Raw genomic sequence first — 26931 nt, 5'->3', positions numbered from 1 at the left:
GTGAGCGCGAAGCCTGAGCGGGAAGCCTGATCCTGATAATGGCCACGGCCCCCCCGAAAAACCCTTATTGTGTTTTGTTGCACTTCGAACAAGCCTTGGCTTTTCTGTGTGTAACTGGCTCCCCAGAGCCTAGAGTTGCCACCTGGAGAATTGGGCTGGGAAAGGCGCTGGTTTGGTGTGTTTGTTTGTTCTGTGCTTGTGAGGAGTGAGGCTGTACCGGTACTTCGTAGGGCTGTGAAAGGTGGCTTGGCGTGGGCGAATGAGGTAGAATGCGTATTGTTTAGACTCATCTCATGGACTGAAATAATGAAGACGGATTGCTTGTTCGTCCTTGGGGAGATCGTGAGGACGGAGATGCGAATGGATCACGGAGCTAGACTAACACAGAAACACGGTGCTGGATTTCCGGTTTCCCCCCGCGGCTTCGTCGACGACGACGACGTCAGGGACGCTGATCGAATGTGGTTTATTAGCCGAGAGCGTGCTGCTATTGCTTCATTCTCCCCAAACCAGAAGGTCAACTTGGGCAGGACCATATGTTTCTAATTGCACACCCGGCTTTACCGGTTTAAACCGATAATACCCCTTCTGCTCCCCCTTTTACGGATACACGTGCATCATCATGTACAATAAATACTAGATCCAGTATGAACGTACAACAAGGTATATATTTCATATCATCGTACTTCATAATAGACATCAACTGACTCCACAACACCGGAAACGCCCCAGGACTGACATCCCATGCAGTGACGCTATGCTGCCGTTGCTCTCTCCTACTCCTAATACTAACAACATTTCGATCATCGTCACCCCCGTACCTATCTACCCACGGCTTCATTCCTCCATTGCTCGTCTTGTTATGGTGAGATGGGGGTGGCCGTTGCATCGTCCACAGCCTTTGCGACCGCATCTAAGTTCTCAGTCGCATCCGATTTCTTGGGTATAACCTCTTCCTGTGCCTCCGATTCCTCGGCGGCCACCACCGCATCAGTGATTTCCTTTGGAGCCTCTCGAGGACTGTCCATCTCTTCGTGGAATTTCGACGGATGTGGAGGTAGGGGGGCGTGCACCACGGGTACGACATCCACTTTCTTAACCTCGTGCGCATCTCCATTCCGCTCAGGCGTTTCAGCATCAAAAATGCTCTCCTTGAAACTCCCTTGTGTGTTCGGTCGCTCTTCGACTTTCGTTACTGGCACTTTATAATCTATCGACTTCTCGATTCTCGCTGACTGTGGTGGTAAGGCAGTCTTCTCCTTCTCCTTCACTCGTTGCTGCGTCGAGTTATTCCTCCCCACGCCCCAACCCCCCTTTCTCTTCTCGCCCATCCATGTACCCCAACTGCCAATATAAGCACCAGCCTTACTCCCCACACTCTGCACCGTCTGCTTCGCACCATTAAGATCTGGGGCAGAGAACCCCGGGCTAGGAAGAGGCGTGCCATTTCTCTCCGCTTCCCTTCTGGCCTCCTCATGCTTCTTCCTCTGGGCTTCCTTCAAAGCTTCCATGTCCGCATACAGCCTGTTGAACACCGTAGAAGCCTTTTCCCTCCCCGCTGCGAAATTCCGGCCGAGCACTTCCTTGCCCACCGCGAATCGCTCATCGAGATGGAATTCCTTGACTTGTTCCGCGATCCGGCGCTGCACATCGTCAATCGTGAGACCCCCTGCACAGGGATGTTTAGGCTCGACGATATCGAAGAGGTGTGAATCTGTATTCCGTTCCCAGATCCGGTAGTTCTCGCTCCGTGACCAGGCTTCGATCCAATCGACGCCAAAATCATGGGCTGGATCGCCTTCAACTTGCGGGAGCATCGCCTTCGGGTTGTGGGCGTGGTGGATTAGGTAATTGTGGCATTTTACTGCCGAGATGAGGGAGAGGAGGTACTCTTCGAATTGCAAGCGGATGAACTCTTCGGAGCCAACATAGCCCATTGTTTTTGGTCGGCCGGGGTTGGACTCATCCCAGGTGTCGTTAACGGATTGGGTAATGAAATCGATCCAGCGGCGGTCAGCAACCGAGAGCGTAAGAGCTGCTCGTAAAGAGCTGGACGTAATGTTGATAGTAGTGTCATCTAGATTGATCAAAATATCGCTATAGCGATCCTTCTGTTGCAGCAAAAGTGAGTTGGTCGAGCCGACAATGTAGGATTTTGTGCCGTAATCTGCTAGGATATCGAGCTGTTGCAAGGGGGTATAAGGGCCAAAGAGACTTCCCTGCACAATAATTAGTTAGTGGGGTTGTTTATACTCAGACACAAACTGTACATACCTTCCCAAATATCTGAAGTGGTAGCCCCATGTAAGCTAGCAAAGAATTCCTGTCACTAGTCTTCAAACTCGTCGGTTTGACCAGTTGCTTTTCATAACTATCCAAGTCCGGGTCTGCACAGTCCTGGAGATTCCGTATAAGGCCTGGTATCAACGATATGAGCGAGAACTGCATCATACACAATCTCTCGCACCTTGAACCGAAGAAAAGCATCTGTACGAGCCGTTAGCCTCACCGGTAATTTTCCAATCCGTAAACGGCTCCATAGCTTAGGCGCATGCATACCTTGGGCTGGAGTAGGCAACATTTAAGCAGCACCAATGTCTGCCATCTGAACTCCCTCACCAATTCTCTCAAACTCATCCCCAAGTACTCCTCTCGGTCTTCCTCTGCTAATCCCACGCCTCTCTCCTTTTCCTCTTTCAGACTCTCCTGAAAGCGCTTCAAAATCTCCGTATCGGTAAATTCCTTCTGTGCAAACCACGCCGTAGTTACTACACCGAGTCGTTCTCTCAGCATGCCGAAGAACTGGGGCGAGTCGGCTATAACCACCACTGCTTTCTGGACAGTGGAACGCGTTACATCGGCAGGGCGATTGAGAAGGGCCGACGCGTCCATTTGCCTTGTGCAGGAGATACCGAAGAGAGATGTTGCCGGGAGAGAGCCTTGGGCGGGTCGCAGGAGCGTGAAGTAGGAGAAGTCTTCGGACGAGCTTTAGACACAGCGACTAGTCAGTTTCTTCGCAGTTCGTTTCCCCGTGAGGAACAGGTTGAGAAAACTCACGTATGTGCACCGTCGCTCAATGCCATGAACGGTAAAAGTGGCCAGTCGTTGTCGGTCGCGGGATCTGTCCCCTCCTCAACCCCAAACCAGCTCTCTACCTCAGGACCTCTACATTGGAATTTCGTCAGCCCGCTGGTGACCGTACTTGAACCACCACATTGGTTGGGATTCAGGCAACTTACCTCGCATGGTGGAAACCGACAACGGTAACAAGAGGAATGAAGCCATTGTCCACCGCCGGCGCGGCGTCAGAGGCCGTCTCCTTATTCTCCATGTTGCGCAGCCTTGCGTTGCAACTAGACTTTCTTCCCTAGCTATATACCTCAAAAATATGCCCTCAATCTCAACCCTCTCGTCCTCAATGCATTGTGTCCCCTTGGAAGCCTCTAATGTCTGAAAGGAGGGGTGCCGGTACTTTCGAATGTTTGCTTGGCCTCTCTCCACTCGGAACTCGATTCGATTCGATTCCTCTGGCACAAGCGTCCAGGGGCAACCAGGAAATGAGAAATGACAAACACGTCTTCCTACTAAGACGGCTGCAGAGCAGAGAAGAAGGGCTCGGTCAACTACTACTCGGTCTTCGAAGTCGGAAGCTGCTGGGCTTTGGTGGAGGAGCTTTCTGACCGCTCAACATAATGTTTTCTCTTGTTCCGCTGCAGCTACTCAAGCACCAATCTGCAAGGCCAGCGAATGCCCAGCCCGCGCCCCCCAATCAGCGGTGTCCGCGCAGGGGCCCCGCGATAGGCGTGGGAGGAGCGCATCACGTGAGATCGAACTCTTCCAGAAGTGCTGGTGAACAAGTGTTGCCACGCTGCACGTAATATACACAACGTGGGGTGATAGGAGGGAATTGAGTGCGGGTGCTTTGCGCTGAGAGCTGAGAGCTGGCTATTGTTGTTATAAATAACCGTCCTTCCCCGGCCTGCATTGAGTAGTGTTGCAGGATGTGCAGCACAGTGCCATTGCGTGTGCAGTGGCACAGTAAACGCTACTCTAAAGGGACAAGAGAAGAGAACGAGAAAGGAATTATAGAAAGAAATCTGGCAGATATATACGTTGGTAACCTAGTTCTCTCTTGCTATTGTCGATTTAAGAAGCCTTGAAAGTATTATTACTTAACCTTTTCTATTTCCTTTCTTAAACTGCGCCACGTTCTTGTGGTGAATTCCATATCTAAAGGTAGGTACTCGAGTACCTGCGTCACCTCACGCGAGCGTATGCGTTCTCGGTTTTCTACCACATTACTTTCTCTCTCTTTGGGTTATCGCGCCCTAAACTGCATCTGTTTTGTCCTCTTATTGCTTGTCAGCAACAGCAAAAAGAACGTCATGCTCCGGAAGAACATTGCCAAAATGGCATCTGCCCCCAACGACTTTGTTGGGGCTTCTGGACGCTACTATCGGTTCAAAGAGCTGCTTCAAGAGCGGCATATCTTGGTCGTGTCTGGTTGGCAACGTCAGGATTTTCCTATTCATACTTATTACCGACCTCGTGGACTAACTCCCTCTTAGATATGGACGAGATCAATTTGTCTTAAAAGATATACCGAAGGACATGCTGTCCAGCTTTAATGGGGATATCCGGCCCAAGCTTAATGAGAGTCTCTATATACGACTACCGCTGGACACCATACCGGGACATTCTATACTCGTGTATAAGTATCTGACAAATGACTTCCTTGGTCTTGGTAGGAAGCAACTCCCAATGCTCGCCAGAAAGCGAATCCTCCAGGATTGTCTCCGAGGGATTGCTGAATTACATGACCGACAGGTTGTCCATCTTGGTAATCTACTCCAAGCCGCTTCCTTATCCATAGAGCCAAACTCGAATACTAATCCTATCTAGATATCAAACCGGACAATATCATGCTTAACTGCCACTCCACTGGCCAAGAGATGATAGTTGAACAAGTTCAGATTACCGGCCTTGAAAACGCAGCCTACCTCCCCAAAGGCAGGTGCATCAAGGGCATGCTAGCTGGCAATGATAATTGGCGTAGTCCAGAGGCATATTTCAAAGGAGAACTTAACAAACCAACCGACATCTTTTCTTTTGGAGTTATGGCAAGTGCTTTCACCCTATTAGAGAGCCTATTCGCTAACATACCTCGATAGTGCATCTATGCCATTCTAGGACGCATCATATTCGGTCCTGATGATGACTTCCAAAAGCATCAAACCCATGGGGTTTTGCCTACTCATATTCGCCTGCAGCGCTAAGTCTCCTATTTTGGAGACCAGGATGGGGTTAATGGGCTCTTGAAGCATATTGACGATGATGATATCAGCTGCCAAGTCTTGCGTATGCTTTGGGAGGGGCGATTTGACGAACAAATCCCTTACAAACCATTTCCCGAGTGGCCGGATGTTGGCGATGCAGCGTTCAAGGACTTTATCGGGGGGCTAACGAATTTGGATCCTAAAATGCGAGTCACAGCACGCCAAGCATTGGAGCATCCGGGCTATCAGAAGTTTGAGCCCAACTTTTGTTCATACGCTACCTGTGAATATTCACAATAGAAGGGCTAATACTTGTACATATAATGTTAGCAAATATGTATCGGGCGTGCATTGTTTATATTGTGGAGTTAAGACATTCTTGTCCTGGAATCATTGAATCTCCTGTGCGTTATAACATTCTGGTACTAGAATCATTAGATCTTCTGAGTATAAATACCGCGGCGAGGCGGCGACGAACAGAAGAACACCAGAACTCTAGCGTGGCATAAGAATTACAGGAAGAGGTACTTGTTCTACCTTCAGATTTACATTTGTGTTGTGCACATTGAAAGCTGTTAATGTAGCTTGTCTGTGAGTGTCATTCCTTTACTCTTCAGGATCAAAGTGTTTGTACAATATATTTTATAATCTGTAATAGATGGATGTTTGCTAAACACTCTATCATTGTCAAGTAAAAGTTCTCTGTTAATCAATAGGTCTCTTGTCAAGCAAAATCATATTTGTCAAATTTAAATTCACATCTATAGTTATACAGTATTTATATCTTTATACAATAACTGAATTTGCTAGAGTATTTATAGATTTGCATTATTTAAAGTCCTCTCTATCTTTCTTGGTGGAGGTTGCAATATTCTTTGCTAGATCGGCTCTTTCGTTCGTTGGTGAGACTAGTAAGGTAGTATAAGTTTCCCCAGGAGCTCATTTACAAAAGCTCCACCCAAGGATCTCGCTTCTGCTTCTTGTGTTCTGATCTTACTACTAGGGGGAAAAGGAGATGAAAATTAAAAGGTTATATATAGCCCTCCTTATACTTACTCCGCCAAACCTTGTTCTTTTTATATACTGACCAATATGAGTAATCTATTAGATATAAAACGAAAGAAGGGGTAAATTAAGAAGAAAATGCATGGATATTATTGAAACATTGAGAATCTACGGGCGCGCTTCACGGATCCGGGGAATAAAGTACTAGAGTTTCCCAGGAGGTGAGCTGAAATATAAGTCATGATAGCCTGGGCACTGATAAATACTTACCTAGTTTACAAGATCCCAAGACGGAAGACGGAGAACTAACTAAGCTGCTCCGGAGGGGAAAATTAAGAAATATCTTGCAACCAGCTAGGTACTCTGCTCAGCTAACTTATAACCTCCTTCAAAGCACACAATAAAACGGGCTAAAGATTTGCGAAACATTCAATTTCCAATCTACCTTAATACCCACAAGCCCACGCAAGTCATCATCGCCACGCAAGTCATCATCGCCACGCAGCCCAAAATCAGAACCAACCAAAAATCCACCCATCTCTCCAAATTCAAAGAAACCATTTCAATTTTTGTATTCTCAAATGATCTTTTCCTAGGCACTCAGGTTTTTCCATGCAGTTTATGTACCCTATTCTACGCCCCCCCCCCCCCAAAAAAACAAAATCAAGGAAAATCGTCGAGAGAAAGGCTAGATTTCAGTCCCCCCCCCTGGAAAGCCTTCCGGCAGCAAAAAGAGACATTTCAAAAGAGATATAATGCCCAGCCGTTTGAATTTTGTTTTCCAATTGTTGTTCACGCAACGCATAACCCTGCACACATTCAATTCCGCAGAACGCAATACGCAATTCCCTCTCCCCCTCAGCCTCGAAACAACTTGCCGCGCCGGGGGCCATTTATGTTTCATTTCCCCTTTCCCGAGCCAGAAAAAGCCTCCCACACGAAATATTAGCCACCTCCTTTCCTTATAGTTTCGGCAACTGTAATTTTTTTTTCAATGGCCATTCGTAAACTGACTCATCGACGCATCGGTTCCGTCCGTCACGCCGGACATTCCCTCCTCGCCGACGTTGTGGTAATCAAGGATTTCGGAATACCTACAAAGCGAACACAGAAAACAGTCAGCTAGACTATTCATTTTTTTTACATCCCAGAAATATAAAATGCCCTCGCACCAGCGCGTTCTTGGAAAGCTTCAAGCGTGCAAAAATAGAGATAGATTTTGGAAACTTTTTGCGTAACTATTTGGCTTTTTTCAAGAACGGTTGGCTTGCTCCTCTTGGTATTCGTAAAGTTGCTCGTACATCATGATTTTCCATGTATCCACCGGCAGGTCCGCATCGTTGAATGACCAATCAAACTTCTCATCTGCCACAGGCTCATCGGTTGGGTCGTGGTATGGGGCGAGGTACTCGTGGGCTAGGCCGTCGGAGGCCTTTACCCGCTTTCGGGGATCGAATACAAGCATCTTCTCTAGGAGATCGACCGCTGCGGGAGAGTTAGTAGAGAACTATAGAATGGCACTGAGTACTGTACCTAGAGGATCGGCATTTGTGAACTTGTCCTTCAAAGGCTGTCTTTCACGCTTTGGGAGGGATTGGACGAATCTCAAGGTCTAAGACGGAGGTTAGCAAAACACGACATCTTATCAATTCCAAATCTTACATTCTCGCTGGCAATGGTGTGGATAACATCATCTGGTGGGGTGCCTAGAAGCTCGGTGATGATGGAGAATTGGTTGACGTGATCCTTTCCTGGGAACAGAGGCTTGCCCTCTAACATCTCTGCAAAGATACACCCTGCACTCCAAATGTCAACCTCTACATCATATTTCTGCCATGTGAGCATAATCTCCGGCGCTCGGTAGTATCTCGTGGAGACATAACCAGTCATTTGAGGGTCCTGCAGACGTGCCAGACCGAAGTCGCAGATTTTCAGATCGCAATTCTCGTTTACGAGGATGTTGCTGGGCTTGAGATCGCGATGGACGACGCCGGCAGAGTGGACATATTTGAGTCCGCGCTGGAAATCAGTTAGAATTGAAAATAGACAGGGAGGGGTTGCAAGATCTTACGAGGATCTGGTACAGGAAGTATTGTATGAATTGCTTCTCAAGCGGCCGGGATGTGAGCAAGCGGTGCAAGTCGGTGCCAAGGAGCTCGGTGACAAAGTATCTGCGAAAATCTCAGCCAAATGCCATGACAATTAAAATAGGGGGGTTTCAGACATGTCCTCAAGAGGCGAGATGAAGATATCACTCAGCGAGATGACCTATGCAAGATCAGCATTTCGCCCTTTTCCCCTGCCATGAAATCATATGGATGGTGCGCACATTCTCATGCTTCAAGTGCTTGAGCAGCTTCAATTCTCGATAGGTTCTTTTCGACAAGACCGGGGTGCTGAAGGGTTTCATGATCTTCTTGACTGCGACATTTTGTCCGGTGAGGTTATCTTTGGCGGAGCTGCAATGCGCGCACCACGATTAGCATGCATCACATCAGCACCAACCAGCACCAAGCATCACAAGCCAGCTGCTCTGATGCCACGACGGCCGCAGAAGGAGAGAAAGAAGCAAAAGAGTGTCCTTACCAGACCAGACCAAAAGCGCCCATGCCCACTGGCTGGAGATCAGAGTATCTGCGACAGAAAACAGGGAATCAGTATTCAGTGGCACAACGCAGGTGGCGTTCTCCCAAGGACCCCGCGTACCTGGATGTGATTTCGAACGTCGTGCCGAAGATCTGAGCGCGTACAAATTCGGCCATGGCTGCTTTGTAGCGACGACACGCGGGATCGCAGCTACTTTTAGGAGCGTTGGGGCGAGGGAATGGGGCGGGGGGATGGACGTGGTTGTGTACTGGGTGTTCGTTGTTCGTTGTTCGTTGGGAGCGTGGTTGATCTGGGTAGATTGGGTCGATAGGTTTGGTGGACGATTGATGGATTGGTGGGGCAGCGCGGAGGGAGTTGGAGTCGCCTAGCAGCGGCGCGGTCGTTTATAGAGTGCTAGATGGATCTGCTAGAAATCCTAGGTATATCCTCGGTACAGTATATGCTAGATATATGCTAGATATATACTAGGTATACTAGTAAGCACTACGCGCCGGCGCTATCGTCGAGCACACAATAATGCTAATAATCAAGTCAAGCTCAAGCTCAAGCTCAAGTTCAAGCTCAAGCAGCTGTCCGCTGTCCGCTGTCTCTCGAGTTGCCGCGGCAGAACCAGGTGGACGTCGTCGGGGCTGAAAACGCCTATCGAGGATCGCTTGCTGGTGGGGGAATTTTGGTTGCGCTGCTGATTGTTGATAGATGATAAGGTTCGATCGGGGCTGGCTGGCGGGTGCCTCGTGTAACAGCGAATCTTCTGGAAAGGCTATTAAGTTGGAACTCAAATTGTCTTGCAGCTGGAAACGGGCAATAGAGGAATTAACGACTGAATCGGGAGGGAGCTCTTTGTTGCTGCTACGCCCGGCGGCTGAAGGGATGCTTCGTAGATAGGGGAGGAGTGTGCAAGGCCAGCCAAAAAAAGACACTGGGGGGATTCGAGCTTCGAGAATCGAGGGGCATTAAATGAATAATGATCCTGTTCAAGATTGTTTTCTTGAATCGACCCGAGCGGGATGAGAGACGAGATGGGAACGACACGAGTTAAGTAGAAATCGAATTTAATCTACAGAGCTGTTGCGACGTAAATAACAAGAACATGGGACTCTGCACGATAGGAGGGGCATCGTCAACGTGTCGCTGCTTTACGCTCTTCTTGCGAGCTCTGCGTACCTGGGTACGACGAAGCACGTACAGTACCTCGATATGATTGATTGCCTTCGCGCAGTTGAGGACTCGCGGATTGTACGATAGGGCAACTTGGGCACCAACCGCTGCCCACGGGATACTACAGGTTCTGCACAATATGTTTCAGGTGAACTTTATGGCGGTTGGCCGGGAACAGCTTGGTGAGCTTGAGCTTATTATTAGAGCGCTTAGAGCTCTTCGACGGAAGCAATAGCTAGGAGAGGCGCAAAGTCTTAAATCAAATCAAATGGAATAAGCCGACTGCAATGGAAATAGGGCCAGCTGAGCTGCTGAACAGCTAATAAACAACTAGACCACTCCAACTCCAACTCCACCACACACTCAGTACGCTCTTCATGGTCCATCCCCACCGACAATCCCACGATCCCGCTATTCCACAATTTCCGCAATCCCGCTAACACTACCGCATCTACATCTCCAAGTACCAAATATCGATATCGATATCGATCCCCATGGAGAATCCTCCGCGGCACCCAGCACCGCGATTAGGGCAGCGCCGTCCCACCGACGTCATTCCCCCTTCCCCCACAAATCGTCACATCGCGCTCTCACGACCTCACGGTCGCAATGATGAATACCATGTTGCGTGTTCTTGCAGCGTCCTGCGCGCCCTGCAGCAAACTCCCTCATCTGACAGCACCCGGCAGCAAAGACACGCAGACGCAGACGCATCGTTACGGAGCCGGCGTCCAGTCCGTCCAGTCCTGTCATCGATCCAGGCCTCCATGCCCTAGCTGGCCCGCTAGAATACATCAGAACTGCAGAAATGCCAAGTAGGGGACGGCAATTGATCGAATATCCTGCAAGAGCCACGCCAGCGAGACCTTTGGCCATTGCTCTTCCCTGGGGCCCCCCGCGTCATTGAGCATACCGCCTACATGGGATATGCCTGGGAGAGCTCCCGTCCATGCCTACGTCGACGTCTATTGGGGGCTGGTCCTCTCCTGCCCAGTGCCCAGCATGAAAGAACAAAATAATTTTACCTAGGTACACTACGTACTTCGTACGACGATACGAGTACGGAGGTACATGTGCGGCTACGTAAGGTACTGTTAGTAGTGAGAAAATGAAAAAGGCATCGCCAGATACACAATCCCATGCTCCTTAGTACTGGACTCCGTATCTGGGAATCTAGCCCCTCGCATTAGTTACTTTATCTAGGCACCGAACACTCCACACACTCGGAGATTTTCCCATTTTGGGATATCCCAAGCTTTACCTTTCCCCCCCAGTAGTGCTGGCCGCCTGAAAACCTTGAAATAAGGGTTTCAAACCCTTTTTTCGACAGAAACAAACCTACAAGGGCCCCGGGAGAGGAGGCCAGGTCGGTCGTGGTCTAGGACCTCTACTAGCCGTCGGTGGAATTGGAATAATTGTGGAAAGGGGGGAAAACTTAGATACATACCTTAGGTAGATCCACCTGCCTCATCAGATGTTAATTGTTAGTCTATGAACTACTACTTGGTGGACTTCATACTGGCGACCAAGAAGGTTCTAATAGAGTGCACCAGCTCCCTATCAAGGCACCTTAACATCCATAGGCGGTGGGCGGTGAAGTTTACATGTGACCGTGACTATACGTGGTGATCCATTTCTTGGTGGTTTATAATCTTTATTAAGGCGCCTATAAGGCAATACCGATAGACTATATAACTAATCTCTACATCACATCCCTCAAAGTTGCGCCGTTCCAAGTGACCGTAGGATAGAGCCCGAGTGCAAATATTATTACTTCCGAGCATCTAGCAACCCTTCGCCGTTTAAACCATCACCGTCATGATTACATACCCAACATCTCCTCCCAATGTCTGGCTCCTATCTGTACACTTCCCTCCTCACATCATCAGCGTAGACAAGAACTGATGATTCGCGCGCTCTTGGCCTCTCAATGAACGCAACTTCGGCTGGTCGTCCCCTAGGTACCTCCTCGTAATACCTCTCCGTTCTAGGTATTGGAATAGCTTCTCTTCGATCCAGAGAATCAACCGGCCGAACACTAAATTCTCGCTGACTCTGCGGCACCACCTCCCTGCGAGCTTCCGGGTGAACGCTCCCAGCATATTCCCGTGGAGCTGGTTCAGGGCGAACGCTTTGAAGTCTGCCAACATACTCTCTCGGTACCTCGTATCTTATCGGCTCAGGGCGCCGGCTCATGGCTCGAACATCATATTCGCGGCCACCTTCCTCCCGGATTTCATACCTCACAGCCTCCGGGCGAACGGTCGGGGCCCTGGCAGGATAACCCCGATCACCATCGTCACGAACCTCATACCTGATTGCTTCGGGGCGTACGCTCATAGGACGGGCAGCATATTCGCGGGGCGGTCCTTCGGGCATGACAGACGCCCGACCGGAGTATTCGCGAGGCGCTTCCTCACGCACTATCTGGGCTCGGGGCGCGTAGTCTCGGGGAATCTCTTCATATTGAGCTGTCTCAGCACGGCGCTCTGGAACGCCACGGGTTTGTATGTAGCTCTCTCCTGGCGGAGCAATCGTAGATGGCCGGACAGAGTACTCTCTCTCGCGGTAAGATCGATAGTCTGGTGGGGCTGGCATCGCGTACTCTGGTTGAGTAACGACTCGCCGAGGGACGGCGGATAATGGCGAGGGTCTTCGATATATAACCTCTTCGTCATCGTAGGCTTCGACCGGAGCACGGCTAGATACTGTCCTTGCTGGAGCTCGTTCATACACAACTTCCGGTTCGCGGTACCTGACGGGAGGCGCGACTGATTGTCTATGACCAGCAACTGGAGTGGGATCAATGTACTCACGGCCATACTCATCAATGACAATGCGAACTGGCTGACGAGGAGGACCCATAAGGGCGGGGGATCGTCTTTCACGGAGAGGGGATCTAGATCGCTCGCGGTCTGCATCTGGTCGTACGCTGGCTCTCGGAATTGGTTCTCTGTAATATCTGGGCTCTTCAACCCTACGATCAACAATAGAATGGGATGCTGCTCTAAGGGGGCGGCTTTCAGGCGCAGCATATGGGACACTATACATAGCTGGAGATTGTCGTCTAGCATAGGAGTCACTGCGAACCCGTCGATAGCCATCATCTTCCCTCTCCAGACGACGAAAAGCAGGGGCTGGTCTGCGGAATTCGGGTTCGTATCGATCCTCAACAGGTTCATATGGTCGAGTTTCTTGGGGCTCGGCAGGCTGCTCAGGAGTACGTGTTTGTGTATTGGTTACCGCATCGTGTCTGGGTTCGTCATAGTTGAGCTCAGCGGCATACTGACCTTGCCGCTGCCTTTTCTGCGGACGAGGTAGAGGTGCTACTGCAAATGGCGAAGGGGAACGAGGCTCTGGCTTGATGTACGGGGAGTCTGGAGTGTCGGCATTGTCCTTAGCTTTGCGCTTCTTCTTCTTGCCCCTCTTCTTTTCGGATGGTTTCGTTCCCTTAGGAGAGCTATCTGTACTTGAGATGCCCGGTTGATTCTGCAATGCTGCAACTTGAGCAGGTGGCGCTTTATCAACAAGCATATGTTTTCGTGGTATGGGAGGTTCTCTTGCCGTGGCTAATGGAGAAACTCGAGCAGGCTGGGGTGCAAATGGGGAAAGGTTATGAGCTCGAACAACAGGGGGCGTACGATCCTGTTCAAATGCGGTTCTCAGGATTTGATCGGCGGATTTCTGTAAAGTGGTTTGATCAACATCCCGTCGATATTCTGCAGTTGATACTCCCATTGAAGCTCCGTGGTGTGCGACATTCTCCGGCTCTCGCTCGCTCGAACTTGCTGATGTGTCTCCTAGAGCGGCTCCGCGCGAGGTGCTAGGCTCTGAAGCAGCGGTGCTTAAAGACTGCAACTGCAGCTCCGCTTGTAGTAATTGGGACTGCGACTGTTGAGTGTTCGATGCTAATTGATTATTTGAAGGTAGCGAAGACACGGCTTTTTCTTGACCCTTATCACGATTGTTGGTAGAGGCTTCCCCAGGACGCTGGTCAACGGACACTATATCCTGTGACCGCATTTCACCGGGCTCCTTCTGACCTTGTGAAGAGTTTGACCAATCTGAGGAATCATGCTGACTAGAATAGAAAGTATTCTCATCAAAAGAATCACTGGCAGGGGTATCACCGCTCGTAGCAGGTTCATTTTGCGCAGTAGTAGAAGGCGCGACAAGAGCTTGCGCTTTCGCCAAAACTTCAGAAATATCAAAATTTGGCAGAGATTCAGACGTCTGAAGCAAAGCTTTTGCTGTCACTCGCTGCTGATCAATCTGTTCCCTCAACGCCCTCTCTAGCCTCACCCGTTGTAAATTCATTTCCGCTTTGATGAGATCATCAGATTTCTCCAGGAAAATGGGGTCTATCTCAGATCTGGCGGGTTTTGGAAGCTGCGCGTTCGCAGCAACTGCACGCTGATTATTCGAAGATCTAAATTGGGAAGAGGGTGTTTCGGATGGAGGGAGTGGGCTTGGACGCGTGAATTGTGATGGTGGTTGGGGAGTACTTGGATTTGCAAGAGGTGTGGAGGTGGTCGGCGACGAAAAGTTGCGAGCTGCATTTGTTTGCTTTCCAACGAGGTGAGGCGGTATCTTTATCCGCGGGTGGGTTCCAGCTAGGATAGCATCTCGAAACTGCACAATCTTTTCATATTCCAAAAGCATTCGAGACTCATCTGATGTCAAAACAGCTCCATGGCCGGCCACAGGAGTAGCAACAGCCATAGCCCCTTGGGCCATCTTGCAACAAGCAAACTGCAAATTAGTGAAGTATATAAGTAAAGGAGAGGTACGCTAATATAAAATGTCGGAAAAGGAAAGCAAATCTAATGCTATGCCCCAGGTGTTGTAGGGTCGGTGTCGTCGGGGCGAGTGTTGCGAGAGAAGAAAACTGCGAAATGTTACGAGAGGGATGTACGGAGTATGTTGTTAAAATTACTCAAGGAACGCTGGTGTGATAGCCTCACACCTCGGCGGGCGCTATTTCCCCACAATCCCATCTATCAATATCAATCGCCACCTACTACCCGTTTGTCGACATCTCTGTTAGTCATTTCGTATTACAGTCGATGTGGCGGTTCCCTTTTGGCTTGAGATGCTATAGGAACTCTATACGTTTGCCAAATTACCGCCAGACCAGGTCTATATTTACAAGTACACGACAAGCAAGCAACATTCCAACCATGGCGGACACACGCCCCGTCTTCTTCTTTGATATTGACAACTGTGTAAGTCAACCTGTCCTCCAAGTATATATTATTTGATGTCTAACCAATGAATATAGCTCTATCCAAAGAGTCAGTATGGACTTCAACGGCGCCTGGACTGGTATGACTGACATTCCACAGGCAGAAGGGTTCATGATCACATGGCCGAACTCATCGACGACTATTTCATGAGGCATCTGAATCTGGACCGGGATGAAGCTTACAGGCTTCATACAGAGTACTACACGAACTATGGTCTGGCCATTGAGGGTTTAGTCCGGCATCACGAGATTGATGCTCTGGAATACAACCGTGAGGTCGATGACGCTCTTCCCCTCGAGTCAATCATCTTCCCGGATCCACTTCTACGGAATATGCTTCAGGACATGGACAAGTCCAAAGTTAAGCTGTGGCTCTTTACTAACGCTTATGTTAATCATGGTAAACGAGTGGTGCGCTTGCTTGGAGTTGATGATCTGTTTGAAGGATTGACGTTCTGTGATTACGGCCAGAGGCCATTGATCTGCAAACCCCACGAGGAAATGTTTCAAAAAGCTATGAAAGAGGCAGGTGTGACAGATGTGAAGAAATGCTACTTTGTTGGTAGGGCCACCTTGAAAAAATTGCATCTGTACTTGATAAACTGACTGATCCAGATGATTCGGCGATGAACTGTCGGAAGGCCCAGGAAATTGGATGGACTTCCGCTCATCTCGTGGAAGGGGTGGACCCATTGCCAGCCGTCCCAGCCGGCAATTATCAAATCCGATATTTGAACGAGCTGAGAACGCTGTTCCCGCAATTCTTCAAGTCCTCGTGATGAATTATTGTGCTTGGCTCAGGCATTGGTTGACGTTGGTCATTGGCGCCGATTCTGATTTATGAGGGTACAATAAGAGGGAACGATACGTTGGGTTGATACCATATAGGTCTAGAATAGATTTTTAATCTCAATGATTGCCCTAATTGATACTGAGTTTCCATCCATGATTGCAAGACCGGTCCATAAAACGCCAGGGGTATGCCAAACGCCATTAATATCAAAACAATAGCCTTCTCTAATTCCAAAACGAACCACTCATCCCATAATATCAGTCTTCTTTCAACCTATGGCCGCTTAATGCTTCGAATAACGCCGTCCAACTTCGCCAAGACAGCTTCCTTGGCCTGCAGAGCTTCTTTCCGTTGCTCCTCCGCAACCTTCAAGTCCTCCTCCAACTGCTTGATCGTCTGTTCCTGGTCCTTCTCGCTATTTTCCAATCCCGGAAGTACCGATATCAGGTACTCGATTTGTTGTTCTTTGAGGATCAGGTCCTGGGCTAATTCTCGCTGGCCTGCCTTGAACTGCTCCGTTGGATATGGCTCGACTTGCACGTCATTAGCTTCATAGCTTGAACCAGGAATGAATTTTGCAGTAGGGCATACCGTCTTGGTCTACAGATGCCCCTTCATTCTCTTTCTTATCAGCTCGCACCGTATCAGTCGCGCTCACGGTTCGGAGATCGTGATGTTTGTGGGTGTAGTATATGGACGCAACGAATTGATTGGCAAGCTGGGCATAGTTAGCAGCGGCTCTATGTGTGTAGTTCTGATACGTACCTGATCAACAGCATCCTGTAACTGCGTTAATCGATCGGCCATGGTTGGTGGTGTTGGGTGGAATCTGACGAGGCTGAGAGTGTGTTTGGTGGTGCAAGGCGGAACTCCAGATTTAATCTCCGACATCAACCTTTTGTTTGGCAGCGACCAACAAAATCCACCTGAGCTCTGTGCTAGATTCAGAAGCATATTTAATATCTACAATCATACACCACAACCATGTGCTCTCCATGAAACCTGCAACTGAAACCCCCTGGAGCAGCCATTTCCAATGCTCTGGGCACGCCACTGTCTACGGTCGTTCCGTCCAGCTCTGCCATCACACACATATATAAGCCGCAAATGCAGCACAAACGCACCTCCCACGGAAGAGCTAATATACCCGGACTCACAAACCCGGAATCACCATGACCTACCCAGTTTCCTGGAGTATGCTTCCCGGATCGACATGGACACTTCCAGCACTGTCTACGTAGGTACTCATTATGAGTATACCGTCCAAAGTGCCCTGGAACGCCTGGGCATGTCTCTCAAGAGCATAGGCGGCAGATCTGACTATGGCATCGACCTACTCGGAACATGGGCTCTCCCTCCATTATCTCAACCACTGAAAGTCCTTATCCAGTGTAAAGCACTAGCTGGGAAGCTCCTGCCCTCGCACGCGCGAGAACTGGAAGGAGCTTTTGTTGGCGCGCCAGCAGGCTGGAGAGGGTCTGGAGTCTTGGGATTTGTCGTCTCGCAGAATCCCGCTACTAAAGGGGTCCGCGAAGCTCTTGGGAGGAGTCGGTGGCCAATGGGATTTGTGCTTTGTAGACCTGATGGGAGGATATTACAGATGCTTTGGAACCGGAGGGCCGAGCAGGAGGGCTTGGAGGGGGTTGGCGTAGGGTTGAAGTATGCCGGTGGTGATCGCAGTCAACGGGAGGTAATTCTCACATGGAAAGATCAGACTATCCGGGAATGAAGCCCCTGGATACATCCGGCTGCATTTTCCTGGGTGCATATCACATTTCGGTTTCAGTGTTTGTGGTTACACTCCCCGCTGTACAACCGCAAGCTGAAGGTAGCAAGTGGATTGCTAAGTGCTGTGCATGCCGTTGATGGCTGAATGTTAAATGCTGGGCCTTCCCCATAGTGGAATGGGAGAGACGTCATGCCTTCGACTTCATCTCTGCCCCATCATATCCCTCTAGGAAGCTCAGGCTTAGGGCGGTTCTTCGATCAAATCATAGCCATCTACTACAAACCATACCATCCAGCGATAATAATCATGTGTCACCAAGTCCTGGGGGTTTTCGAGTGCGGACACAATATCTGGACCACAATAGTACGATGTAAAGCATCAACTGGCCAATACAACGAGATCTTCCTCCCTCATGTGCTTGAGGATATCAGAAGGCTTTGTAAGGCATGACATCCCTCATTGAAGTTTGGAATCTGTCTGACTGGGTACAGCTATGCCAGAGAAGAGAGGATGAGCGGAGAACGGAGAGGGCTCGAAGGCATGTCAGGGAGGATGAGGGCTATTGCTCTTGATGCAGTGGGAGGAGCGATGGATGCCTAGGCCATGCTTGGAAAGCGAATAATTATACCCAATGTTTTCTGCACATGTATATATAGTCTTGATGAAGTGACTATATCTGCCGTTAGTTATTGTCGCCTAGTGCGTTCATAGATAAGGATTTGTTTCAAATGTATGTATAAGTTATCTCTACGGTTTCTATATTCAAGTCCTTTCTCCCTTCTCCCTTCTCCCTTCTCCTTCCTATTTCCTGGGGCGCCTGCCACACCCGCGCCACATAGAAACGGCATCAATGTCCCAACAATGGGCAAAACCTATCGCTGAAGCCTTCCTACCAACTCCTGCCAGCAAGACAAGGGATCCGACTGGACCCAGCCCACGGAATGCAGCCAATTTCACTTTATACAGAACTCTCATCTCATTAGATCCCTTCACTCATCCCTCCTCAATAATCTCCATCAACGCGCCACGGGTTGTGGAGTGGTATAAACATTAAACTGAAGCCGAATCTCTCTCAGCTCATACAGAAGCGAGTAACAGGACCAACGCCACCGGGCGTGATCAGGATATGCAGTACATAAATGCAGAACGCAAAAGAAAGCCCTATGTACAGTACAGTTCGCACCCAACACCTGGCGAAAGGATCTAGAAAATCCCGCTTACACGGAATATCGCCAAATGTATGCTGTTAACAAAACGCCGAGAATGGATCTTGATGAACAGGAATCGTAGCTAAAGGAAAAAACCAAGCAAAGTCTAGAGCGGTATTGGAAGGTTCGGTTGATGACGGCCCATTAATGAGGATGGATGAAAATGCATAGAATCGTTGAAATCGTGTATATCGATGGGAGCCGGAAGAGAATTTGCAGCTGATTCTCAACTTGTTCAGGGCGTCTTCCCTCGCTTTCGTGTATTCTCGCTTGTTTCGGGGTCAAAAATGTGGCTAATGCCAGCAAACGTCCAGGAAGAAGTCGAGGAATGGAGAGCTACCAGCCAGGCTGCGGCGAAATTAACGAGGTAGTGGAGCATATAAGCGTATGTTACTCCGTACACGGCGGCATACATAGCGAGGAAGAAGAATAACACGCTCGTCAGGTGGCGGAGACGAGATGTAACCCGTGGTACCATCTTACCGCTGGTCAAGGTCTCAACGAGAATGATGAATGGCATAATCGAAAGAACATTGTGGTGGGAGGAGAAGGGTGTAAGCCAGTGAACGGCAAGATTATGCACCCAAACCACAAGAATTGGAAGATTTATCGGCAGTATCCATAACATGAGGATGAATATCGAGTGTGCGTAATTGTAGAAATTGTAGTTGGCGTTGGAACGAGCTTCTCGAGCAAATCGAAGGGCGCGAGTACAAGTGGCTATTTGCACAAGGCAAGCCACGAGATATGCAAACTGGTATGGGATGAGCGTTGAGACTAGGAAAAGCAGGATAGCCGTCGTCAGAAGCCGCCTTCGAGGGCTCGAGGGGGCAAAAGCTGGCGATGACGATCTTCTCTTGTCGTCATATCGCAACCATCCCGGTTTGGTACTCAGCCATCCATATACAATACTCGACACGTGAATGATGGCTAGAGATGCGAAATTGACCATCACGCAAACTCCAACGCATACCACTCCTATTAATGGGACCATGAACCAGAAGAATGGGTCTTGTGAGCCCACCAACAAATCATTCTTTGTGAAGTCGACCTGTGTTTCCGTAGCATTGCCGCGCCACCCCCAAAATCCACTTGACGCAGGTCGAGGGGGGTCTGAACTTGCTTGAGCAAATGATACCGAGAGGCATGTTAGGGCGGCAAGTACTAGTGGTAAAGATTGACGAAGACACAAGTCGAGACTCTCTGAGAAAGACATAAAGATTCCAGTTTCGTCATATATCCTGAACTGCTTCCTGAGCACCAGAGCAACCACAAGCAGGGGAAATGCGGCAAAAACGGTGCGGTACCGCATGTACAGCTTTCCTAAGCTGCCAGGAATATCAATCTTCAAAGAGATCTTGATACTGGAGTTGCAAGTTGGATCCGTCCAGAACTGGAGGCTCAAGCCATCTTGAACAGCTTTCCATTTCAATTGGGGTGGCATGAATGGCGACACCCCGTGGAGATTAATATTCGCTTGCTTGACATTGACAAAATATTTTGACTCGTAAGGGTCCGAGATATATTGTCGAAGCAAAGGTGTAAAGAGTTCAGTCTCGTCCCCGCAAACTTGGTTGCCCATCTCGAGATTATAAGCCAGTAAACTGGAGTGCAGCGCAGGAATCTTGACCTCTGCCACCATTGGCCGATTCGGAGGAAGCTTGATCTTCATTCCAAAGGCTAGAAGCCGTCGAAGACTCAACGAACGAACTCGATGGGATTGGACATTGTCGCTGAATTCCGCGACGACCCACCCTGATGACGGGTTGACAGCCTTGTCGACAAGTGCGACGAACTGGTGATCCTGAATGTCTTCCAAGTCATATTGCAAATAAGAAAAGGGCAACAGTTCTTCTTCTTCGTCCAGATAGAATGGCATTTTAGTGGTCCTCGTAGATGCTGGCAGCGCAATGACATCAGAAGCCGCATTCTTACACGCTAGCCTAGTGGACCCCAAGCTGTCTCCGGAAAAATCCATGTTCATGGAGAACAGTGTTGCTGACTGCCCCGGATGCAGAGGGAAAACACTGCAAAACAGAACCTCCAATTTTCCAGACTCTCCAGGTTTATCTAGTTTTTGGTCGGTCAATAGTGTGAACCTTTTCCCACCTGGCGTCCCTTGTGGTGGAATAGGTAGGAGGTGAGCCCGAGGCCTGCGAGACTGCCCAAAGTTTCTCAATACTAGACGTTCCCCTTGTGCGAATGAGTTCTCTTCGAGCGTGAGTAGAGTCGTTGGCTCCTTGTGTGGTAAAGTCTTCTCGGCAATGCTCTCCATGCCCGTCAAATACCATTTCTTGAATATTCTCATCCTATCCGCTCTGGGTTTCGTTTGTGCAGGCCGATTTACGTCAATAACTTCGTATAATGACCGGACTACGACTTTTCGGAATTGATCGCACCACAGAATGGCTTGATGGTCCATACTCGTCCATACATTTGGCACGGATGAAGTAAAGACCGTAAAGCCGTGAGTTTCTGGCACCAGGGATTCTAAATTGGCATAATCAGATGGAACCACCGTATCCAGACCACCACCGGCAATTGATATCAAGGTGACATGCCACAGCGGATTATTGTTGGCCCATTTTTGCGAATACGCTTGCCTCCAATAGTCGTTGATTTCTCTGTAGGTTCGAACAATGTCTGCATCGAAAGAAACGGGCGGTCGCGCGTGCGGTGCGGACATGGTAACAATTGTGTTGATGGAGTTTGCCTGGTAATTTGGCATAATCAACATTGTCCGCGCGACTATTCCTCCCATCGAGTGGCCCAATATTATGACTGAAGTAGGATCTGGAAGATCTGGGTCTCGTTCGGATCTCCGGGGGTCGTGGTACATTGATAAAATGTATGCGACTGCCTCATTCAAATATTCTGCCTGATCCAACATTGTCTGTCCATGAAACGCCGTTATATCCTCGTTGAAGTCGACTGTGAAAAAGTCTAGATTCCGTGCGCCAGCCTCGATTGCAGCAGAGTCGTGCCGTAAAACGTCATGGAAGTAGTTTGCCCCTTCGGCGGCAATAGGTCGAACCTGTTTATAGCTTCCAGCATTTCCAGGTATAAAAAGAACCGGGACGCCCTTGACCTAATACAAATTTAGTGAGCATGCCCGAACTCGAGAAGAGGATGTTGCATACCTTGGTATCCTCATCTACCATCCCCTCCCGATACAGATACACCGAATACTTGCTGGCGAAACGCGTATGTTCGGTATCAAAGTCCGACAGCTTCGCAAATGAAGGCCGCATATATGACATACGACATCCCTTGGTATCCAATTGTCTATTCGTAAACGAGTGTATTATGCTTCCCAGCGAGAACAAGCCCAATGCGGCGACAAGGAGCGTGAGCAGAGAGATCGCCCACGGACTTCGAAATCTCGATCGCCGGCCATGCTGTCGGACATCGGGCATCTTGTCGACAGCCATGGCCTCCTCCGGAGGCATATTTATTAGAGGAGGTTCTGCTGATCGGGTTTTGTCTAGTTGGCCATGGCGGGATTCTGGTGCTAGCTTCCAACTGGTATTGCTCAAGAGTCTGCTCCTTGCTGGTGACGGTCTCTTGTCGATGCTGTTCCGCCACTCGGGCTCGCGGGAGGTGTTTGTATTCTGAGTATTCGACTGTCGCGCGGCGGGTTCAAGCTTCCCAGGACCCTGATTCGAGTTGGAGCGGTCGATTCTGGAGCGGCCCTCTGCGCGCTCTAGGGGTAGGGCCAAGTTCACGACTTCATACGATTCCGGGATTGAATCGTCGCCTTCTTCCTCTGTGGCGGATCCCGTCGAACGCCTCCGCATCTAACTGACTTGGCCGACTCTCCAGCTCGGTTGCGACAATGCAATCGCTATGTTGAAGGGAGAGATCGAAGCTGGTGACGGAGGCGGAAATTAAGGTAGGAGAGACGCGATAGCCTGAGGCGAGAGGCGTGCAACGACGGAAACGGCCCTAGCGATAATTTTATTTTCGCAGCTTTTTCCAACGCGACAGAGCGAGCGAGCGAGCGGACGGGGACGGACGAACGAACGTGTGGTTTAGCACCGGATTATTATGATTATTACGCTGCTGCACGGAGGGTCGCTGCAGAAGATTAGGATGGGCAATACCCACCGGAGCTAGAGCGTTGCTCTGAAGAACACGGTGAGCAGGCAGTGGGGTCGCCGTTTCATGGAGGAGGTTGGGCAAGACAAGTCAAGGTACAGTAAGCGGCGAGACAGCGACGGAGACAGCCAGGCGGCCAGATGCTTCGAGAGACAGACTCGAGGATTACGAAGTACATATGGGGCCGATGGGAGACGGCGAGCACAGGGGGGTTACATTATTAATTCTCATGAATTCCCCTGCTCGGTGTCACGGCGGCACTGCTTCGTACTCTCGGAGACTCAGGGAGCAGTTCGATGTTCATGGTCATGGTCATGGTGGTACGTATCCCTACTCCGCCGTTCGCAGGTACAGTATACGGAGTATCGAGGTGAAGCACGCGTCCTCTATCAAGTTTATGTTGGTCTCGTCCATATCAGACCGTACTGATTGGTTGCGTGGGCTGCAGGCTCTGGGAAGAGACCCTGGAAACGGGATGACGATACCAGAGTATCAGAATACGAAGTACATAGTACATACATCTTCGAATGCTTTTGCACTGCAGCCTTTGCAAGCTTGGGGGGGGGGAGCGGATGCCTTGGTTTGAAGAAGATTGTGGCAGGTGTTGTGTCAACTTGTGTCTTGTTGGCCTGCTGCAATAATACTGTTGCAACTCCCTCCACTGCCACCGCCGCCAACCACTGCCACCCCAAGGATTTCTGCTCCATAAGAGGCTTCGACAGCCTTCGCTGGCATGATAGAGTGTCACCCATACCTCCATGCAGTCAGTAGGCCTGGTGAACTACTGCAGTCATCACAACACTCAGCGGTTGAAGGCAGGGTACCGGGAAAGCTTGATATGGCCCAGACTCGACCACTCAAGCCCAAATTCCCCACGATCTCACTCAAAGCTCAAACGGGTTCAGTTCAGTGGACATTATTATTGTCTGATTGTGGCATTGTGGCCAGGGAATGTGGGTGGCCAGGCGAAGATAATGAGATGGCCGGCCCTGCAAGCGCCCGCACGAGCTCGAATAGGGGCAATGGAGATTTCGTTGGCGGAGGCCCAGGCTTGATATAAAATTGCTTCATCTGCTGCTCAGATTACTACACTAACCTGCCACCCCGAATCCGGAGCACGGGGAAGTGCTCCGGAAGTCTCATTAACACTCGATCGGCACTTGGCCGGTACAAATATGTCGTGCTCCCGGGTTGATCAGTTGAAAACGCTCCGCAAAGATCTTCGTGGCCGGGTGCACGAAGTAATGAGCACTGAGTACGTACAGTAGTACGAGGAACTTGAGTCTTACGCACATCACAGCTGGAGATATGTTTCGTTTCATCTTCCGCCGGGTTCTTGCACCAGAATAAGCGTACCATGTACCTACTCAAGTCCAAGGTCCACATTCATTTCTCTAACGGTCTAACCATCGCACACAATGCTTCGTACTGAGTCGTGGCCGTGGCCGTGGCCCCTAGTGGCACATGTTCTGTCGGAATTCTGAGGCCCTTATATTATTAGTATCATCGTCAGTCGTAAGGTACATTTCGCCATGATGCAGCCGACATGGTCAAGCTGCACGCTGCGGGACAGCAATTGTGGCTTGCATACGATGATACTCTACAGCAAGTTACCAACCTTTGAGCTTCTCGGCTCAGGGACCTCTCAGGATTGAATCCCGTGAAGATCCATCTTTCACATCTTTCATACACCCCCACTCTTCATATTCTAGCGCATCTCTGGTAGGCTGTGGCCGGGATAGCTACATAGGAGATAATACCCAACATTTTACGACCAGCATGTGCTTGAGATATCATGTTCAACGGTGTCATTCCGGTTCACAAACATGGTATAACAGGTGTTCCATCGGCACCCAACATATTGTCTATATCTGGAGCGCCCCAGATAGAAAGCTTATCCCTCCATACTCTATACGAAGTGAACGTCACTCTTTGCTTGGCAAATATCGTGTCTTGGCGATAATAAACCTTCGAAGTGATCTACTTTTGTTCCACCCCAACTACTCCGATACAGGTAGAAGTGAAGACCAGACTCGGTGAAAGTTTTCCCCGTGTCGGATCTCACTCTGGAAGCCTTCCGTAAAAGCTCCTGAACCATACATGATACAACTCCGGACCGCGGTTCAAACTACTTGTATGCTCCATCAGTTGCCGTAAATGTGGGGACCCGCTTCAGGAAAGACTTAGGTGCTTTTAAGCCTTCTACGGAGTATACCACTGTACTAAATTACTACACAGTAGCCGGCTAAGCGGAGCCCAAGATTCTTCCCCGCAAAGTCTCAGTATTCTGTTGTATAATAACTCCTCAAAAAGGCTTTATGGCTCCGGATCCAAACACAGAATGAGTGCCCAGTGGCTCTCAGCCCCCGCACACGTGACAATAGACTACCCCTCTCATACCACCCAGTGAAGCTTTATAAACATTACTTCACTCCCTCCTTTTACAGTTAAAGAGCGCTGATCATCTGCCTGGATATATAAGTCTACACGTTGACCCCCAGTCTTGCAGTTGAATCCCATCCCTGTTTCCTACCTTTTAAACCTTAATCACCAAACCAAACCAAATAAACAGATCAGCATGTCGAGCAAGGGCCGTCTCGCCGGCAAGGTAGCCATTGTCACCGGAGGTGGTTCCGGTTTCGGTGAAGCTATTTCAAAGCGCTACGCGGAGGAGGGCGCTCAAGTTATCGTTGCGGACTTGAACCCGGAAGGTGGAGCGCGGGTAGCCTCTTACAAGCCGGAGAACATGCACTTCGTCAAGATGAACGTAGCAGTGGAGGCTGACTGGAAGAGCGTTGTAGAGACTACGGTGCAGAAGTTCGGACGGTTGGATATCTGTGTCAACAATGCCGGAACGAGTTATAGAAATAAGGTAAGGCGAGAAGAGTTGAACCCCACTTATACATATACCTACTTATGTATTGGGGGAGAAAGGGAGTACAAAATATGACCACGTGCTAATGTGTATATTATTTATAGCCAACTCTAGAAGTCACGGAAGACGAGTTCGACAGGGTCTTTTCTGTGAACACAAAGAGCATTTTCTTCTCCGGTAGACATGTGATCCCGCAGCTCGTCACTCAAGGGGGCGGTTCCATCATCAATGTTGCCTCTATCGGAGCAACTCGTCCCCGTCCTGGTCTGGTGTGGTATAATGCTAGCAAAGCTGCAGTGACAAACGTATGTTCCCCTGTTCCCCTTATCCGGGCCACTTTTCATGAATCACTTACTGATCAGGGCGATGTAATAGGCAACTAAGGGCCTTGCAGCTGAGTTCGGAGAGAAGCAAGTCCGTATTAACTCCATCTGCCCTCTACTATCAGGAACTGGACTGTAAGTCATGACTTTGAATTTGTTCCACCCCGTCTCTATCTCCTCTCCCTTGCTTTTATCTTCCTCCCTTCTCTTCACCCCCCTTCCCTTTCCACTTCCTTTCATATCTCCCTAACGCAGACCATACTTACAACCCCTCCCATCTAGTTTCGAGACCTTCGTCGGCGTCCCCCCAACCGAAGAGAACTTCAAGAAATTCCTCGGCAACGTCCCCCTCGGCCGTCTCACAGATCCTAACGACATCGGAAACTACTGCGTCTTCCTCGGAAGCGACGAGGCTAAGTTTATCACCGGTACTTGCTTGGAAATCGATGGTGGACGTGGTATTTAAAGTATGTAATTAAGGGAAAGGATGTTGGCAGTGTAGCTAAAAAATGCAATGCAGGAGGAGAAATCAATGAACCTCTTCAGTTAAAAAATAAAATAATTTTTAAAAATAATTGGAGATGAGCCTCTATGATGTGTAGAGATATTTAAGA

At 49.4% G+C, this 26931-nt stretch overlaps 9 protein-coding genes across 9 annotated transcripts; 4 read left to right on the top strand and 5 right to left on the bottom strand.

The window, feature by feature from the left end:
• Positions 1 to 860: 860 nt before the first annotated feature.
• BP5553_06327 (Uncharacterized protein) lies at positions 861 to 3331 on the bottom strand (the record flags this gene model as incomplete). Its single annotated transcript, XM_032014950.1, has 5 exons — positions 861 to 2219; positions 2275 to 2397; positions 2560 to 2986; positions 3058 to 3165; positions 3240 to 3331. The coding sequence occupies 5 exons, from the start codon at positions 3329 to 3331 to the stop codon at positions 861 to 863; spliced, it is 2109 nt and encodes a 702-aa protein (XP_031868371.1).
• A 1078-nt stretch (positions 3332 to 4409) lies between these two features.
• BP5553_06326 (uncharacterized protein) lies at positions 4410 to 5171 on the top strand (the record flags this gene model as incomplete). Its single annotated transcript, XM_032014949.1, has 3 exons — positions 4410 to 4498; positions 4569 to 4840; positions 4903 to 5171. 3 exons carry the CDS (start codon positions 4410 to 4412, stop codon positions 5169 to 5171), a joined length of 630 nt encoding a protein of 209 aa, XP_031868370.1.
• Positions 5172 to 7533: 2362 nt separating this feature from the next.
• On the bottom strand, positions 7534 to 9043 carry BP5553_06325 (Mitogen-activated protein kinase; the record flags this gene model as incomplete). The annotated part of the gene is made up of 8 exons (XM_032014948.1): positions 7534 to 7766; positions 7815 to 7893; positions 7944 to 8300; positions 8353 to 8452; positions 8506 to 8549; positions 8611 to 8740; positions 8868 to 8915; positions 8988 to 9043. 8 exons carry the CDS (start codon positions 9041 to 9043, stop codon positions 7534 to 7536), a joined length of 1047 nt encoding a protein of 348 aa, XP_031868369.1.
• Positions 9044 to 11903: 2860 nt separating this feature from the next.
• BP5553_06324 (uncharacterized protein) lies at positions 11904 to 14783 on the bottom strand (the record flags this gene model as incomplete). Its single annotated transcript, XM_032014947.1, has 1 exon — positions 11904 to 14783. The coding sequence occupies one exon, from the start codon at positions 14781 to 14783 to the stop codon at positions 11904 to 11906; it is 2880 nt and encodes a 959-aa protein (XP_031868368.1).
• Positions 14784 to 15226: 443 nt separating this feature from the next.
• On the top strand, positions 15227 to 16070 carry BP5553_06323 (HAD-like protein; the record flags this gene model as incomplete). Its single annotated transcript, XM_032014946.1, has 4 exons — positions 15227 to 15271; positions 15328 to 15340; positions 15392 to 15853; positions 15907 to 16070. The coding sequence occupies 4 exons, from the start codon at positions 15227 to 15229 to the stop codon at positions 16068 to 16070; spliced, it is 684 nt and encodes a 227-aa protein (XP_031868367.1).
• A 287-nt stretch (positions 16071 to 16357) lies between these two features.
• BP5553_06322 (Uncharacterized protein) lies at positions 16358 to 16891 on the bottom strand (the record flags this gene model as incomplete). Its single annotated transcript, XM_032014945.1, has 3 exons — positions 16358 to 16617; positions 16676 to 16802; positions 16850 to 16891. 3 exons carry the CDS (start codon positions 16889 to 16891, stop codon positions 16358 to 16360), a joined length of 429 nt encoding a protein of 142 aa, XP_031868366.1.
• Positions 16892 to 17297: 406 nt separating this feature from the next.
• Positions 17298 to 17813, top strand: BP5553_06321 (Uncharacterized protein; the record flags this gene model as incomplete). The annotated part of the gene is made up of 1 exon (XM_032014944.1): positions 17298 to 17813. The coding sequence occupies one exon, from the start codon at positions 17298 to 17300 to the stop codon at positions 17811 to 17813; it is 516 nt and encodes a 171-aa protein (XP_031868365.1).
• A 1443-nt stretch (positions 17814 to 19256) lies between these two features.
• Positions 19257 to 22818, bottom strand: BP5553_06320 (uncharacterized protein; the record flags this gene model as incomplete). Its single annotated transcript, XM_032014943.1, has 2 exons — positions 19257 to 22109; positions 22162 to 22818. 2 exons carry the CDS (start codon positions 22816 to 22818, stop codon positions 19257 to 19259), a joined length of 3510 nt encoding a protein of 1169 aa, XP_031868364.1.
• Positions 22819 to 25697: 2879 nt separating this feature from the next.
• On the top strand, positions 25698 to 26783 carry BP5553_06319 (uncharacterized protein; the record flags this gene model as incomplete). The annotated part of the gene is made up of 4 exons (XM_032014942.1): positions 25698 to 25991; positions 26099 to 26299; positions 26370 to 26452; positions 26600 to 26783. The coding sequence occupies 4 exons, from the start codon at positions 25698 to 25700 to the stop codon at positions 26781 to 26783; spliced, it is 762 nt and encodes a 253-aa protein (XP_031868363.1).
• Positions 26784 to 26931: the final 148 nt, after the last annotated feature.

This window comes from Venustampulla echinocandica (genome assembly GCF_003357145.1).
Source record: "Venustampulla echinocandica strain BP 5553 chromosome Unknown scaffold_4, whole genome shotgun sequence".
In the NCBI taxonomy this organism is placed as follows: Eukaryota; Fungi; Ascomycota; class Leotiomycetes; order Helotiales; family Pleuroascaceae; genus Venustampulla; species Venustampulla echinocandica.
This window is presented reverse-complemented; position numbering and strand designations above follow the sequence as displayed.